Source organism: Lepus europaeus, chromosome 2 (genome assembly GCF_033115175.1).
Source record: "Lepus europaeus isolate LE1 chromosome 2, mLepTim1.pri, whole genome shotgun sequence".
Classification (NCBI taxonomy): Eukaryota; Metazoa; Chordata; class Mammalia; order Lagomorpha; family Leporidae; genus Lepus; species Lepus europaeus.
Window position 1 is genome coordinate 100145979 of NC_084828.1, and position 16691 is coordinate 100162669.

Here is a 16691-nt window from a genome sequence, read left to right on the forward strand (position 1 = left end):
CCATGTGGAACCTATTTCAGTTCATGTTCCTTCAACTAATTTAGACCACACAGCACAAAGTGGGCACCATATACGAGCCCCCAGTCTGCTCAGTAAGCTGTTACAGACTACCATGAGATAGAACAGAAACAGTAAGCATTTACAACCTTTTACAGTAATATGATAATATTCAAATATTGAATTTAATAAGAAAAATGGCATGCATAATCATTTTTCTAGTACTCAATTTTTATTGTATTTTATTACCTTATCCCAAAGCTGATTATTACATTTTCTCTCACTCAGCCGTCAATTCTCAGTCCTCACCCTACCCTTCGGCAGCATGACACACTGTTGATCACCTCCTTTTCCTCAAACATTTATTCCCAGGATATATCTCTCTTGGCTGTCCAGCTGCCTCGCTGTATGCTCCACCTCGGCTCCCTTTGCTGTCTCCTTTCTTCTATGACCTCACATCTTCCCCTCTCTGCAGACTCCCCTTCTCAGTATTCCCATCCAGTTTCATGGCAGCAAATTCCACTGTTTTCTTAATGTTCACTGCTCCTGCCACCTTGCTGAACCCACTTGTTAATTCTAATAGTTTCTTAACAGATTCTTTAGGGTTTTCTTTATACAAAATCATGTGCAAAGAGAGATGGTTTTGCCTCTCCTTTGATCATCTAGAGGCTGCCTTTTACTTCCTTTTCTTGCCTACTTGCAATGGTTAGAACCTTCTGTGCAATGTTAAGCAAAAATGGCGAGGGGACACTCTTGCTTTGCTCCTGGACTAAGGAGAAAGCATTCAGTCTTTCATACTATGTGTGATGTGAGCCGTAGGTTTTTGCAGATGTCCTTTATCAGACTGAGGAAGTTCTTGTCCATTCCTAGTTTGTTGAGCAGTCTCCCTTCAGCCTAACCTAGCTCAATCTACAATAATTCAGTCCTCAGTAACTCAAGACAAAATCTTGACCTCTCTCACACTCTTTAGACCCATCCATTCCATTAGCAAAATCTATCAATATTTCCTTCAAAACATACCCAGAATTCAACTACTTCTTACCTCTTCCATTAATAACCCCTCATCCAAGTCATATCTGTTGTCTGAATTATGGCCACCGAGCTTTAACTGGACCCCCACTTCCTCCCTCATCCCTAGTGACTATTCTCTGATGGCTGCCAGATGGGTTTTTCTAAAAATGGAAGTCAAATGGGGGTCATTATTCTGCCCTAAAAGCGTACAGTGGCTTCCTGTATCTCAGAGCAAAAGCTGACTCTGGCTGTGGTCTGTGAGTCCCCTCACCTACTCTCATTCTGCCTCTTACTCCACTCCAGCCACCCTGGCTGCTCCTGAACATACCTGGGATGCTCTAGCCTCCAAGCCTTCACACCACGTGCCCCTCCTGCCTGAAACTCCTTTCTCAGAGGCTCCAGGACTCATCCCTCACTTTGCTGAGGTCTCAGGTCAACGTCCCTCATCAGAGAGGGCTTCCTGCAGCACCCTAATAAAACAGCAATGCTCCTTGTCACCGCCACCCTCACTCTTGTGGCTCCTCCATTCCCCCATCCTGCTTTACTGCCCATGTGGCATGAAGTAACACCTGCATGGCACACACTTCCTGGGGCATTTATTTACTATCTATCTCCTTTCACCCCAGGCTAAAATGGAGCATCATAAGCACAGGAAGTTTGCTTCATTTACTAAAATACGTCAGGTTCCTGACTCCAGTTTCCTGCTAACACAGACCTTGGGAAGTAGCAGTGATGGCTCAAACAATTGGATCTCTATCACCCATGTGGGAGACCTAGATTAAGTTCCTAGCTCCCAGCTTCAGCTCTCCCAGTTCACTGCAATCATCTGAAGAGTGAACCAATGGCTGACAGCACTCTCCCTCTGTCTGTGTGTGTGTGTGTGTTTCTCTCTCTGAAATAATTTACTTTTCAATCTACCAAAAAAAAAAAAAAAAGGAAAAAAGGAGCCCTCATCCTAACAGCCTAACAGTGCATTCAAGGATGCAGCTGAAAATCCAGCCGTGCCTGGAACACCTGCAGGTCACCCTGAGGAGCACACCCAAGCCTGAAAGAGGAGCTGGCTATTCTTTAACACTACTGACCATGAGCAGAGAGCGGGCGGTGCCATCAAGCTCCGTCCAAAGAAAGGAAGCCCTACTGGTCAGACCCATCTCCATTCCAAGGCCAGATGCCCCGGCAGCTGGCCCACAGCCTCGCTGTGTTTACTCCTTCTCCGAGAAGGATGCATCACCTCCAAAGAAAAGTACATTTTAGAAAACCAAAGAAGAAGTGAACTGCCACACTTATAACACATCATAAATGCTGCTCATGAATGATGGAACAACTTGTCCAGTTCTGAAATGTAATATAAGAGGCTTGCAGGGATGGGGAAGCTTTTTTTTTTTTTTTTTTTTTTTTTTGCCAAGGGCCATTTAGATACTTATAACATCACCCACAGGCCATGCAAAATTATCAACTTAAAAATTAGTTCGGGGGCCAGCACTATGGTGTAGTGGCACTAGTATCCCTAAGGGTGCCGGTTCGTGTCCCTGCTGCTCCTCTTCCGATCCGGCTCTCTGCTTTGGCCTGGGAAAGCAGTGAAGGATGGCCCAAGTCCTTAGGCCCCTGCACTCACACGGGAGACCTGGAAGAAGCCCCTGGCTCCTGGCTTCGGATCGGCTCAGCTCCAGCCATTGCGGTCACTTGGACAGTGAACCAGTGGATCAAAGAGCCCTCTCTCTGTCTCTCCCTATCTCTGCCTGTAACTCTACCTCTCAAATAAATAAATGAAAGCTTTTTAAAAATTAGCCTGATATAGATTTATTGAATTTTGAGTCCTGCCTGCAGTTGCCTTAGCAGAGCCAGACCAAATGACTTTGTGGGCTTATATGACCCACAGGCTGGACACTCCCCACTCGTGCTAGTATGGACACTAACAGAACTACACCTCACCCTTTTCTTATCCAGTTAGGATTAAAAGAGTTTCCAAAATCTCTGTTTTACATTTTTTTCAAAAAAGAAGAAAGTTTCCCTCTCCCAGCTCTAAAACAATTCAAGCACATATACTCTGATGAGACCATTAACAAAGAGAGGCACAAATAGATGATTATGAAACATGTGCTGCCAAAACAGATTTACTTAAATCCAATTGTTATTTACTCAGTACTTTTTATGTGCTACACACAATGAGCTTCATAAAAGTAAACTGGCCTCTGAGCCGGCACTGTGGCATAGAAGGCTAAGGCATCCCATATGGGCACTGGTTCATGTCCCAGCTGCTCCTCTTCTGATCCAGCTCTCTGCTGTGGCCTGGGAAAGCAGTGGAAGATGGCCCATGTGCTTGGACCCCTGCACCCATGTGGGAGACCCAGAAGAAGCTCCTAGCTCCTAGCTTCTGATTGGTCCAGCTCTGGCCATTGGGCCATTTAGGGAGTGAACCAACAGATGGAAGACCTTTCTTTCTTTGTGTCTCTACCTCGATCTGTCTGTGACTCTAACTCTCAAATAAGTAATCTTTTTTTAAAAAAGATTTATTTATTTATTTGAAAGGTAGAGTTACAGAGAGGCAGAGGCAGAGGAAGTGAGACAGAGACATAGAGAGGTCTTCCATCCGCTGGTTCACTCCCCAAATGGCTACAATGGTCAGAGCTGGGCTGATCCAAAGCCAGGAGCCAGGAGCTTCTTCTGGGTCTCCCACATGGGTTCAGGGGTCCAAGCACATGGACCATCTTCCATTGCTTTCCCAGGCCATAGCAGAGAGCTGGATCAGAAGAGGTACAGCCGGGACATGAACCAGTGCCCATATGGGATGCCAGCACTGCAGCAGTGGCTTTACCTACTTATGCCACCGCACTGGCCTCTCAAATAAATAATCAAAAAAAAAAAAAAAAAAAAAAAAAAAAACTTCTATGGCCCCATAATGATGCTGCCTACCATGCTCTTAAACAAATGTAAAATGGTATCTGTCCTTTACAAGTTCCCAAATAGAAGGCACAAATGTCAACATACAATAATTGAATTGCAAGTTCAATTTGACACCTCTGAGACACAACACATTACAGTGGCTGTAGGCCTAGCCTCTGAAGGCAGACTGTCTAGAGGGGCATCCTTGTTCTGCCCACCCCTACCAATGTGAGCCTGGCAAGCTCCTAGCCTTCTTTATCTCAGTTTCTTCATCTGTAAAAAGGGGAGAACAATGGCATCCACCTCATACAACTATGGTAAGGCTTCAACATGGCACAAATGGAAGTACTCCAACACTGGTATATTTATTTTTATCATTCGAGGTAGGCATAGGCTGATTATGACAAGCAGTCCAGAGAAATGGAATCCATGGCCAAGTTCTGAACAATGGATTTTTGTGTGTGGTGATGGCAAAAAGGGCAATTTAAAGTAGGAACTGATCTAAGCAATGGCCTGGAGGTAGGAGAGACAAGCGGGGGATGGCTGTGTAGACTGGTGGTGTGGCTACAGTTCCGGGCATCTGAGCTGGAATGATGGTGGTGAGAAGATGAAGTAGGTTGGGATAGAATGGCAGGAGGTGTCAACCGCCAGGCCAAAGAGCCGGAACAGCATCCTGCAGGCTATGACAGCCAAAGAGGCAGGAGATCACAATGGTGATCTGAATCTTGCCTCCGCTTTTTAAGAGCTGTGTGACCTGCAGCAAAGTGTTTAATCCTTCTGTGCCTCTACTTTTCACTGAATGTCTATGGTGAGAGTTTCGTGTGGAGACTATTTATCTGCTAAGTGCTTAGAACACTGACTGGCACACAGTGTTATGAATGTGTCTGCTACTGAAAAGCAGGGCATGGGCCTGGGGTACCTCTTCCTGTCATCCTGAGACAGCCCCTGGGAAAATCATCAAGCAGTTGGAATTGATCATGAGAAGATCAATTCTCAACTGTTCCACAACAACAGGAATATAAATATTCTCTTTTTCATAAACATTTCCATAGTCCATGAATAAATCTGACCTCAAATAGAAGGAAGTCAAAGCTGGTGCTAAACTTAAACATACACTCTGCTAGGCAGCAGGAGTCTCAGCTGACGAGGCTTTATCAGCTCCCCAGTGCAAAGTGACAAAATGCACCAGGCATGAGAGGATGGGACCTCACTAACTTCTGAATGACGGGGAGGGAGGGAAGAGCAGGAGCTGAATGGAAAGTCACAACCGCTCAGGAAGCCTCTCGGGCTGAAACTTACTTCCAGATCCATCCTTGACTCTAGGTCCTTCAGGTTTGGCCTCAGAAATAATGTTTGCATTGGCATTATTCTCCATCTCAATCACAAAGTCACTGTCTTCTTCAAACTCTGGGTGGCTGAAGATCCAATCCAATGCTCTTTCCAAGTTATTACTCTAATAAAATAAAACAGTTTTACAATGCACACAGTCCTCAGGCTTCATTAGAGCCTGACCACTTGAACCAGACATTAAGCAGATAAGGGAGGAGGCTTGAGTTCATTAGTCTTAAGTGCTCTATGTAAGAAGTGACTCCACATGTGATATGTATGTTCAGCCTGACATTCTGCAAGTCCTCCAGCTAACGTCCGTAATTGGATTCAGTGGGAAATAGTTCTGAGCAGCAGATCATCATTCCAAAACCCTTATCACTCTTAGCTCAGCATTTCCGGAGCCTGGTGCTGATAACGATGGGTGCAGAATGCCAAAGGGTATGGCATTTATTTAGGTGTAACCTTTTCTAGAGCCACAGTGATTGCACACACAACCCTCTCTACCAACTGTATTTCTGCAGATGACTCCGCAAGATGCAGAGATGCCAATGTGAGTACTATGTTAGAGGCCCTCCTCTCCCTAAATGTTGGTAAAGTAGCTGAATTGCAAAAGAAGCAAGGTTAATGAATGCCTGGATTAATGATGCCAACATTGGTTACTTAAACACAACTTTTTAAAATTGAACCCAATGCAGTTCAAACCATGGAACATAAAAACATTTCTGTCTTTTCCTGTTTCTGATTTCACTGATGGGTTACGGGATTTGCTTAGGTATAGTCAGAAACTCCCAACAAAGCAGTCAGACAAAAAACAATAAGGGGCCAGCACTGTGGCACAGTGGATTAAAGCCCCTGCCTGAAGTGCCAGATTCCCATATGGGCGCTAGTTCAAGTCCTGGCTGTTCCATTTCCGATCCAGCTCCCTGATAATGTGCCTGGGAAAGCAGTGGAAGATGGTCCAAGTGCTTGGGTTCCTGGCTCCTGGTTTCGGATCAGTTCAGCTCTGATAGTTGTGGCCATTTGGGGAGTGAACCAGCAGATGAAAGACCTCTCTCTCTGTCTCTACCTTTCTGTAACTCTTTCAAATAAATAAAAAGTAAATCTTTTTAAAATAATAATAATAATAAGTGAGGCATATGAACGTTCACCATGTAAAACAAACTCTGGTTGAGATATTCTGAGCAAATTTTAAAGGAAACAGATCATTCCAGCCACATTCCCATTAGCCAGTCAAGGGCCACTGTGACCTAGCAACAGACCCTAGTAGGTATCCAGGCAGGACATGCAGGAAGGAACCAGTGGCAGACATCTTTTGAGTGGATTATGTTGTGGCAAGGATGGGTAGGTTGAAAAAAAAAAAAGGTACTGTCCTGCAATAACCAGATCTCCATTGCAAAAAGATTTCTGTTTACTTTGTCTAGTCATTAAGACATCAGTTATGGTCCCATACACGCTATCAGATCACCTGAGTTAGATATCCGGCTCCAGTTCCTGGCTCTTTATGGACCAAGATGAGGTTAAGAGTTAGGTGCACATGATCCAAAATGGATCAAAACTCACTGGAAGTTCTCAACTGCTCCTGACAGAAATGCAAACCATCTCCGGTAAGAGGAGGGTATTCACACACACACGGAGTCTCTCATGCTCACCGTTGCTCGTAGTGCCTGAACAGCCTGATTTCGCTGGAATCCCATAGAGGTGATGATAGCTACAATCTCCTCTGGTGGTTGGTTATCCAACCCAGTAGCACCAAAAATAGAGGCTCCAGCAGAAGCTGCTCCTCCATAACCAGGCATTGTCAGTGGCTCAGCAAAATCTGAAGAAAATAATCATACTCAGGACTTTTCCTTTTCTTTCTTTTTGAAATAAACAATATCTTAAGGCTAAGAAGAAAAAACATATCCACAAAGTTAAAATAATCAACACAGTCTGGCAGTGGCACAAGGACAGGCATACAGATCAAGTAAAAGAATTGGGAGCTCAAAAATAAACCCAAGTCAATGGTCAACTGATTTCTTGAAGACCACTCAGTGGGGAAAGTATAATCTTTTAACAAATGCAACCAAGACAACTGAATATCCATACACAAATAATGAGGAGGGACCTCTACTCCACACCATACCCAAAATTAACTCACAATGGATCACTGATCTAAGTGTGGGAACCAAAACTATAACACTCTTAAGAAGAAAAACACAAGAGTAAATTTTTTTTTTTTTTAAAGAGAGAGACCTTCCATCCACTGGTTCACTTCCTAAATGGCCGTAATGACCAGGGCTGAAACAAACCAAAGCCAAAACCCCAGAAGCTACATAGGTAGCTGAGGCCCAAGTACATGGGCCATCTTTCCGTTGCTTTTCCCAGGCTTTTAGCAGGAAGCTGGATTAGGTGTGGCGCAGTCAGGACACCCCCTACACCATGACACCAGCATACTCTCCATGCCACGACATTGGCCCCAGGAGTAAATTTTTATGGCATTAGGCCAAGCAATGGTTTCACAGATACAACACAAAAACACAAGTGATAAAAGGAAAAAATAGATAAATTGGACTTCATCAAAATTAAAAACTTTTGTGCTTCACCACCAACAATGTGATAAGACAATATAATGGGAAAAAATCTGAAAATCAGACATCTAATAAAAGACTTTTAACCAGAATATAAAAAGAATTCTTGGAACTCAACCATAAAAAGATAAATAACCTCATTAAAAATGGGCAAAGAATCTAAATGGACATTCTTCCAAGGAAGATACACAAATGGTCAATAAACATATGAAAAGACATTCAACATCATTAGGCACTGGAAAAATGCAAATCAAAGCCCCATGAGATATCACTTCACACCCACTGGAAAGGATAAATAAAAAAGATGATAATAAGAGTCAGTGAGGACGGGGAGAAGTTGAAACTCTCATTCACTACTGGCCAGAATGCAACATGGCTCACTGACTCTGTAAAAACAGTTTGGCAAGAGGTCAATATTGTGGTGCAGTGAGTTAAGCTGCTAACTGATGCTGGCATCCCATCTCAGAGTGCTGGTTCAAGTCCTGGCTGCTCCACTTCCAATCCAGCTAATATGCCTGGAAAGCCAGTGCAAGATGCCCCAATGACTATATGATGCCCCATGCCAACTATATGAGGGACCATATACAGTTCCTGGCTCCTGGATTCAGCCTGGCCCAGACCATAAGGGGAGTGAACCAAAGAATGGAAGATTTCTCTGTCTCTCTCTCTCCCTCTCTCTCTTTCTCTCTGTCTCCCTCTCTGTCATTCTGCCTTTCAAGTAAATCTTTGGAAAAACTAAAACAAAACAGTTTGGCAGTTCCTCTGGAAGTTAAAGACAGAGTTAACATAGGGTATAACAATTCAACTCAAGAGAAATGAAAATGGAAGTCCACACAAAAGTTTGTATGGAAATATTTATAGCAGCATTATTCATAAAAGCAAAAACATCCCAAATGTCCATCAACTGATGAAAGGATGAATAAAATATAGTACATCCACACAATGGAATATTATTTAGCCATGAAAAGGAATGGAGAACTGATTTATCCCATAACACAGACGAGCCTTGAAAGCATGACCCTAAGTGACAGAAACCAGACATAAAAAATCTTATGTTGTATAATTCCATTTACATGAGATGTCTAAAATAGGCAAATCCACAAATCCAATTAGGAAATTAGTAGTTGCCAGGGGCTATGGAGAGCGGGACATTGCTGACTGACTGCTGATGGGTACAGCACTTCATTTGGGTGGACAGAAATGTAAAACTAGACAGTGATGATGGTTGCACAATGCAGTGGATTTGCTAAAAACCACTGATATATACCCTTAAAAATATAGCTGGCTTATATGGTACTGTAAATGAGATATTCTTCAATGAAGTGAACAAAAGAAAAAACTAACAGGGTTGGCTCTGTGGCATAGTAGGCTAAGCTTTCTGTCTGTGGCGCCAGCATCCCATATGGTTGCCAGTTCATGCCCCAGCTGCTCCTCTCCTGATTCAGCTCTCTGCTTATAGCCTGGGAAAGCAGTAAAAGACAGCCCAAGTCCTTGGGCACCTGCACCAACATGGGAGACCCCAAAGAAGCTCCTGGCTCCTAGCTCCTGGCTTCAGATTGGCGCAGCTCTGGCCGTTGTGGCCATTTGGGGAGTGAGCCAGCGGATGAAAGATCTTTCTCTCTGTCTCTCCCTCTCTCCATCCGTAACTCTACCTCTCAAATAAATAAATCAAATCTTTAAAAAAAAGAAAGAAAGAAAAAGCTAACTAAACCATCTCCATTTCTCCATACACACACATGTTTCTATTTTAGATCCTCATCATCTCTTAACTGGCAATATATCCCACATCTTTCTAATGGTCTTTTATTCACTGAAAAATATACTTGAAAGGAGATGAATTATATCTCAATAAAAAAAAAAAGACAGAGATTGTAACTTTGCTATACAGCACAATTTGAGCTGAAAAGTCATTTTCTGGAGACACTTCCACAAGGGACATAAAGGACCAAGGCTTAAATCATTGAGATCACCTCAGACCCCAAAGCATTCCATTGTCCCCCCCTACCTGGCTCTTCCATGTGAACAATGATCCAGTTGAAGGCCACCTCAGCTCCCATATTTCCAGTGAAGTACACAGCCTTCCGACACGCTTCTAGAGGGAAGCCCATCTCGGCCAGCTGCATCACCGACGACTCATCGATGTCTGATGCTGCAGAGCACAACAGGATATTCTGGTGTAAAAAGGAAACTCTATGTCTCTTCTTGCCTTAGCTGCTCTTCACCCCCACCACTTATCCACCTGCCACCCAAAGAAAGTGCTATTATGTTGGAAGTACAAATAATGGTTTTAGTTTGTTTTGTTTTGAGCCATTTTAAATGTTAAGCCGTTTGAGCTGGGTTTATATCCTTGCTGGAAACAGGAATCCTGGAGATTACCTGCATAATACGAACACTGAAAAACAATTCTCCAAGGTCCTAGGGGGAGATATACTGTATATCCAGAATCATTTCGGCCTCAGGTCATTCTCAAAATCTCTACAGTAGCCTCACCTGAGATGGAAATTTGAAGAGAAAAGCATTGTCTACAGGCCAAAAAGCTGTTTCTTAAATTTCATAGGAAGTTGCAGCAAGGCCTTTAAATACAACCAGCAATCACAGGAGAGCATTCAGTTCTTGGAAATGTACAGCCCAAATGTTAAGTATAGAAGGGAAAAAGCACATTTTAAAATTCTATACTCTGGGGCCGGTGCTGTGGCGCAGCAGGTTAATGCCCTGGCCTGAAGCGCCAGCATCCCATATGGGTGCTGGTTCGAGTCCCGGCTGCTCCAGTTCTGATCCAGCTCTCTGCTATGGCCTGGGAAAGCAGTAGAAGATGGCCCAAGTCCTTGGGCCCCTGCACCCACGTGGGAGACCTGGAAGAAGCTCCTGGCTCCTGGCTTTGGATTGGCGCAACTCCGGTCATTGTGGCCATTTGGGGAGTGAACCATCAGATGGAAGATCTCTCTCTCTCTCTCTCTCTCTCTCTCTCTCTTTCTCTCTCTCTCTCTGCCTCTCCTGTGTAACTCTGACTTTTAAATAAATAAATAAATATTTTTAAAAAAATCCTATACACTTAAGACATAACTGAGATAGCTTTATAAACCCAACTTGAGCCAAACACGGAGGATTTCATTTTCTTTTCCTGGTATCATATAGATTTTGATAGAGCTATGTGTATACATATGTGTGTAAATATATGTTCAGTGACTATATATTTGTACATGTAGATGTGTACAACTATACATATACAGTGCTCTTAAACTACACCTAAAAAGGACAAAAAGCAGGAACACAAAATATAACCTTTATATTTTCCATGTCCTAAGGTCTCTACTGAAAATTCTCCCAATTTCTTGGAAATCAGTAGAATTAAGGAATAGAGATATCTGTTCTACAAACATATTGAAAATGCATTTACCCAAGTTCCCTCTTAAAGAAAGATACATCCTATCAAGGTCAAATTTTTAAAACACAGAGACATAGAACAACAATGATTCCAATTTGTGCTCTGTGGCATATTCTATGAGATAAATTGTTGAATCACAAAATAGTGTCTCCAGGGTCAAATAATTTTTAAATCTACATTCTCTATTTTCCCCTTAGAAATTTGTAATGTGCCTTAGCATAGTGAAGAGTCAAAAGCCCTGTCATAACGAATCCCACAATAAATAAACTATGAAATTCTTCATGTAGCAAACCTTTCAATATCCTGTGAGACTTTACTACTTCCTAGAATGTACTTAAATAAGAAAGATGTATGTAAATAATAATATATTGGAAATGTATAATTCTAAAAATAAAGTGAGCCAGGCATCAAAAAAGAAAACTAGGATGCACCTCAAACATTAACACAGGTTGTAGTGATTCTTATTGTTAATCCATAGTTTCTAAATGTCTTTTTAGTTTAGTAATCAAAAATCAATCCAAGTTATTCTTTTGAAAAATCCAAGAAAAACAGGATGAAAAGGTCAATTATCCCCAGATAGTTCTATTTTCTTCTGTTAGGCACAGGTAAGTGTTGATAAGAGAAGAAGCATGTTTAGATCCATGAGAAATAAATGGCCATACCAGTAACCCTAGAAAATGGCCACCCTCTCAGAGTCAGAGGCAGACTGCTTAGCACCCTCAGTTCCAGCCAGCCATCACCTCCCTGTGTGACCTGCAGACCAGTGCTCCACAGGATCAGGGGCAATCAGCAAACTTTTCACACACCAGGAAGGGTCTGGTGAATGCTTACTCTCGGCCCTGGTTCTGTTCCCAGCTCTTAGGTCTCTGAATCTTCCTACAGCTCAAATATCATCTGTGATATCATTTGTCCTACTCTTTTTTACTGTGTCAGCAAATGAGATCTGGGACCTTGTATGAAGAATCAAGTTATATAAGACTGAAAGAATTTACAGAATAATAAACACAAAGTGACCAAGGTAAACATTCAAAAATATTTGCATCCATTATATAGTATCAAAGGTTGGTCAGATTCCCTTAACCTAGGTCACAGCAGAAGGTCATGGCAGACTGCAACAACCAGGATCCGTATTGACTCTAACAGCTCTTCTAATAATCAGCAAATCACAACTGGCCCAAGAAAGGCAATGTGAAGGCCTAAACTATAATATCCATCATTGGCAATGCAGGGTAGTCAAACTCCTATGTTAACAATATGTGGTCTCTTGAAAGACTTTGTAGACAAAAAAGATTCAGAGTATATAGTATTAAACACTACCTTTTCCTCCTAATGAACATCTACATACTCATTATAAAGCATCTTTTTAACGTTATTCTGAGAAAACCATCAACTTCCATGATGGCATAAGGAGCTAAAAGGCTACAAAATTAACAGTCCTATCAAACTACGTCCTTGACAGTGGTCATTAATGCTACCACTTCTGTGCATTTTCATGATGAGTCTGACAGCAAGAATGGAAAAAGTCTCTAATTACTGCACCATCACTGTAAAAAGAGGCCTACAGGGGCGGGCATTATGGTGTAGCAGGAAAAACCGCCACCTGAAGTACCAGGATCACATATGGGCGCTGGTTCAAGTCCCAGATGGTCCACTTCCAATCCAGCTCTCTGCTATGGCCTCAGAAAGCAGTAGACGATGGCCCAAATCCTTGGGCCCCTGCACCTGCATGGGAGACCCAGAAGAAGCTCCTGGCTTCTGGCTTCGGATCGGCCCAGCCTCTGCCGTTGCGGCCATTTGGGGGGAGTGAACCAGCAGATGGAAGACCTCTCTCTCTCTCTCTCTCTGCCTCTGTCTCTCTGTAACTCTGCCTTTCAAACAAATAATTAAATCTTTAAAAAATAAAAAAGAGGCCTACACATGCGGCCAGTGAGGGAAGAAAGGGCATCATTAGCCCATTCACACAAGTGGAAAGCAAATCACTGTAGGTCAGGTAGTCAAAAATGGCAGAGCCAAGTTTTCAACACAAGGTTGGGCGACTCTCAGGAGGTCACTCTCCTGAGCCACAGGGGCCACCTAATCATCAAGGATTCATTTACATTTGCTGCTTACTCAACCTGCAGACAAAGCATCACTTCTGCCCCCTCCTCCCCGGGAAAAGCTGCCCGTACACAGGAATAGAACAATAGAACCCCACAGAAAAGTGTGTCACGCTAATCACAACTGTAGGATACCAAGAAACATTTCAAAAGATACATACGGTCTATCAATTGGTTCATCAGGCGATCTGAAAAGTAAGAGAAGGAACAGAAAATGAGACCGACCCACATCCAAGAGTTTCAGAGAAAGAAAAACTATCCATCCAAAGTACCCCTGAAACTCCCCCACCCCACACTGTCACCAACCGCGTGACCCACACACAGATCTCACATCAGCCCACTTAACACAAACAACAATGAGGGGAAACAACAAACCTAAGGCATTTAGAACTGATAAAAATGATGTTCTGATTAGCAACTTAATGGACTAAATAATCCCTCTCCTTGAATTTCTAAGAACTCTGGTTATTACAAACTAAGGCTCCAGTCAGGAACATCCGAGAGAGCAAGAGCAGCGTTCATAAAGCAGCCTGAATTTCTCGGATGCTTATTAGCTCTCTTCTTCCTTTAGCTTCTTCATTGAGCCCACCGTACTACAGGACCCAGAATGTCTCGTGCACAGCTCCCTTCTCTGTAATTTAGCATTTGACCCAGCATTAGATAACAACATAATGCAGACAACTTCTTGAATCCTACCTGACACCTCCTGGACTCCCCTCACCCTTCTTTTGTACCTGAATAGAGTCACCCATAACACTCACCACTCAACTGACATGAAAACCTTTGGTAGAGGGGCCTAGAGTCCTATATCATTATCAGTTCATTCATTTAATTAACTCAGTAGGAGATGAAAAGCAAACATGCGAGCAAATGAAACTTACAGCATCAGAATAACTGAACCAATCATTAAACCTATTTTTCTCTGACATTGTTTCGGGGCTCAATTATGGTGAGGCAATTGTTTTTGTTTTTTCTGGGAGGACTATACATTTCCTTAAGAATGTATATATTTTCCAGCGGAAAGAACAGGCCATTAAAGAAAGAGGTACCTTTCTCTGATTAAAGAAGGAGGTACCTTTCTCTGAAGGGAGGAGAGAACTTCCACTTTGACTATGGCCTTGTCTAAATAAGGTCAGAGTTTATGAACTCAAGAGGCTTCCATAGCCTTGGCAGCTCATGACAAGAGCCTCAGGTGATCAATGACGTCATAAATAAGAGTGTCAATTGTTAAATCAACAACGGGAGTCAATGTACACTTATTCCCCATGTAGGATCTCTGTCCTTAATGTGTTGTACTATGTGAATTAAAGGTAAAACTACTATTCAAACAGTACTTTATACTTTGTATGTGTGAGTGCAATCTGTTGAAATCTTTACTTAGTATATATTAAGTTGATCTTCTGTATATAAAGATAATTGAAAATGAATCTTAATGAAGAATGGGATGGGAGAGGGGGTAGAAGATGGGATGGTTTGTGGGTGGGAGGGTGGTTATGGGGGGAAAAACTGCTATAATCCAAAAGTTGTACTTTCGAAATTTATATTTATTAAATAAAAGTTTAAAAAAAGGAATGTATATATTTTAAACAATGACCATTTTAGCAGTCACCGAGTGAAAGAGAAACTCAAAATACTCCCTTACTATAGAGCAGTGACAAAATTAGGCAGGTGAGATGTGGTTAAGGTTTTTCTAACTAACACCACTATTGAATTTCCCTTTCTGATTGCCTAAAAGTGCTCCCTGGAAGGACACATCTCCCCTAGACTGAGAACCTACTGAAACACACACCTCCTCTTCCCAACTGAGGCTATACACAGCCCCTCTCTTCTCTCCTAAAAACTGTCCATTGCAAACATTCCTGATGGGCCTGTGCCTCTCATGAAGTCCACTTAAAGTTCAGAGACGCAGCCTTGCCTCAATTCTGTGTCTCTATGGTGGGTTAACATCACAGGAAGGCAGCCAAGGGACCCTGATGATCCCTCTACAGGAGGTGGGCAGGTTGAGAACATTCTCCTGGCATAGATGGTACCTTTTGAGTCATCAGGGATGACTATGGGGGGGCTGATGTCTGGAAGTTCTTCCTCTCCTGGCTGCAGCCCCCTGGCTCGGAGATGGTTGATATCAAGTAGGTCTGGCATATCAATGGAAACATCTGCAAAATGACAGGGGTTATATTCACTGAGCTCTCCAAACACCAACCACCACTTATCAAAAACCCAGCGCTGCTAAGTCTACATGCACCCTAGATAGAGCCAGCGGACGCTTTGCAGTTCCCTGGAATAGCCCAGTGGACAGGTAGCTTCATGGAGACTGTTTTGATGTTAATGGAGAACCTGGGGAAAGTACCAAGAATTTTACCCAGGACAAGAACAAAGCCAAAGATCACAAACTGTAGCCTACAGACCATTTGTGGTCCACATTTGTTCTGATTCATTTCTTTAAATGTTGGCAACAAATTCTAAATTTTAAATCAGGAAATTTAATTTTAAAATTCACATTCCCAGCTTATTTTGAAGAACATACATCTGTGGTACACTCTTACACGGTAGCCACAGTCAGGAGCTGATCCTTAGCTTCTACTCTGGACAGCGATGACCTCTGTAGGAGTTTGCCACAGCTCTCACATTCCCTAGTGCCCGATGCCCCCTGAGTGTCATAGCTGTGCTACTGTGATTTTCTGATGGCAGAGAACTGTTTTCTAACCCTTGTCTGGCCAAAGTGGGACTACTCAAGCAAGACCAAGAGAGCAAGCCACATGTTCTTACACCTAGCCTACTTCTTTTCTTTAGTGTATCAGCCTGGATGTGTTGTGAGGCATCTGGGTTGTAGTTTATGTGTTTTCTCAGATCATCATAGGTACTGAGGTTATTCTTACTAATGTAATAAAGCAACAATGACTTTTTTTAAAAAAAAATTAAGTTGTATCTCGAATGTATTAGTCTTTGGGTATGTACAGTTGTTATTGTGTTGACTTATTCAAAGACAAAATGCATCAGTCTAATAGCACTGGATCTGGTATTGCACTTACTCGAATATGATAATAACGAAAAATGGATTCAAACACTGGTGCAAGATAATGAGCTAGAAAACAGAACTTGAAAAATACTGTCCCCAAACCACTTGTGATTCTTGGTATATAAATCCTATTTTAAAACAACCCAAAGAACAATGTTTGGTTAAAAAAATTTTCATTCTAGGGGGCAGCAAAACCAAACAGAAAATCTGACCAACAAAATCAGTACAACTGTTCCTAGAAAGAAAAATTACAGGTTCACTAAAGAAAGCTTTGGGACTCCATTAACTTCAGCAAGTCAATGAAATCTGACTCAAATTGTTGTTACTTTGCAGAAATTCCAATAACTATGGAAACTGTTCCCAAAGCCATTCAAAGCCTTGAATAAGTTGGCTTTCCCTGAGGTCCT

At 42.4% G+C, this 16691-nt stretch overlaps 1 protein-coding gene across 1 annotated transcript in view; it reads right to left on the bottom strand.

Annotated features, from left to right (window-relative positions):
* Positions 1-16691, bottom strand: part of USP13 (ubiquitin specific peptidase 13) — a 123253-nt gene that overhangs the window by 8409 nt on the left and 98153 nt on the right. The window contains exons 15-19 of the mRNA XM_062211419.1: positions 15299-15421; positions 13430-13456; positions 9793-9936; positions 6870-7036; positions 5191-5344 (exon numbers count right to left, since the gene is read on the bottom strand). Coding sequence (XP_062067403.1) covers positions 5191-5344; positions 6870-7036; positions 9793-9936; positions 13430-13456; positions 15299-15421 — 615 coding nt within the window. The remainder of the gene's footprint in view (positions 1-5190; positions 5345-6869; positions 7037-9792; positions 9937-13429; positions 13457-15298; positions 15422-16691) is intronic.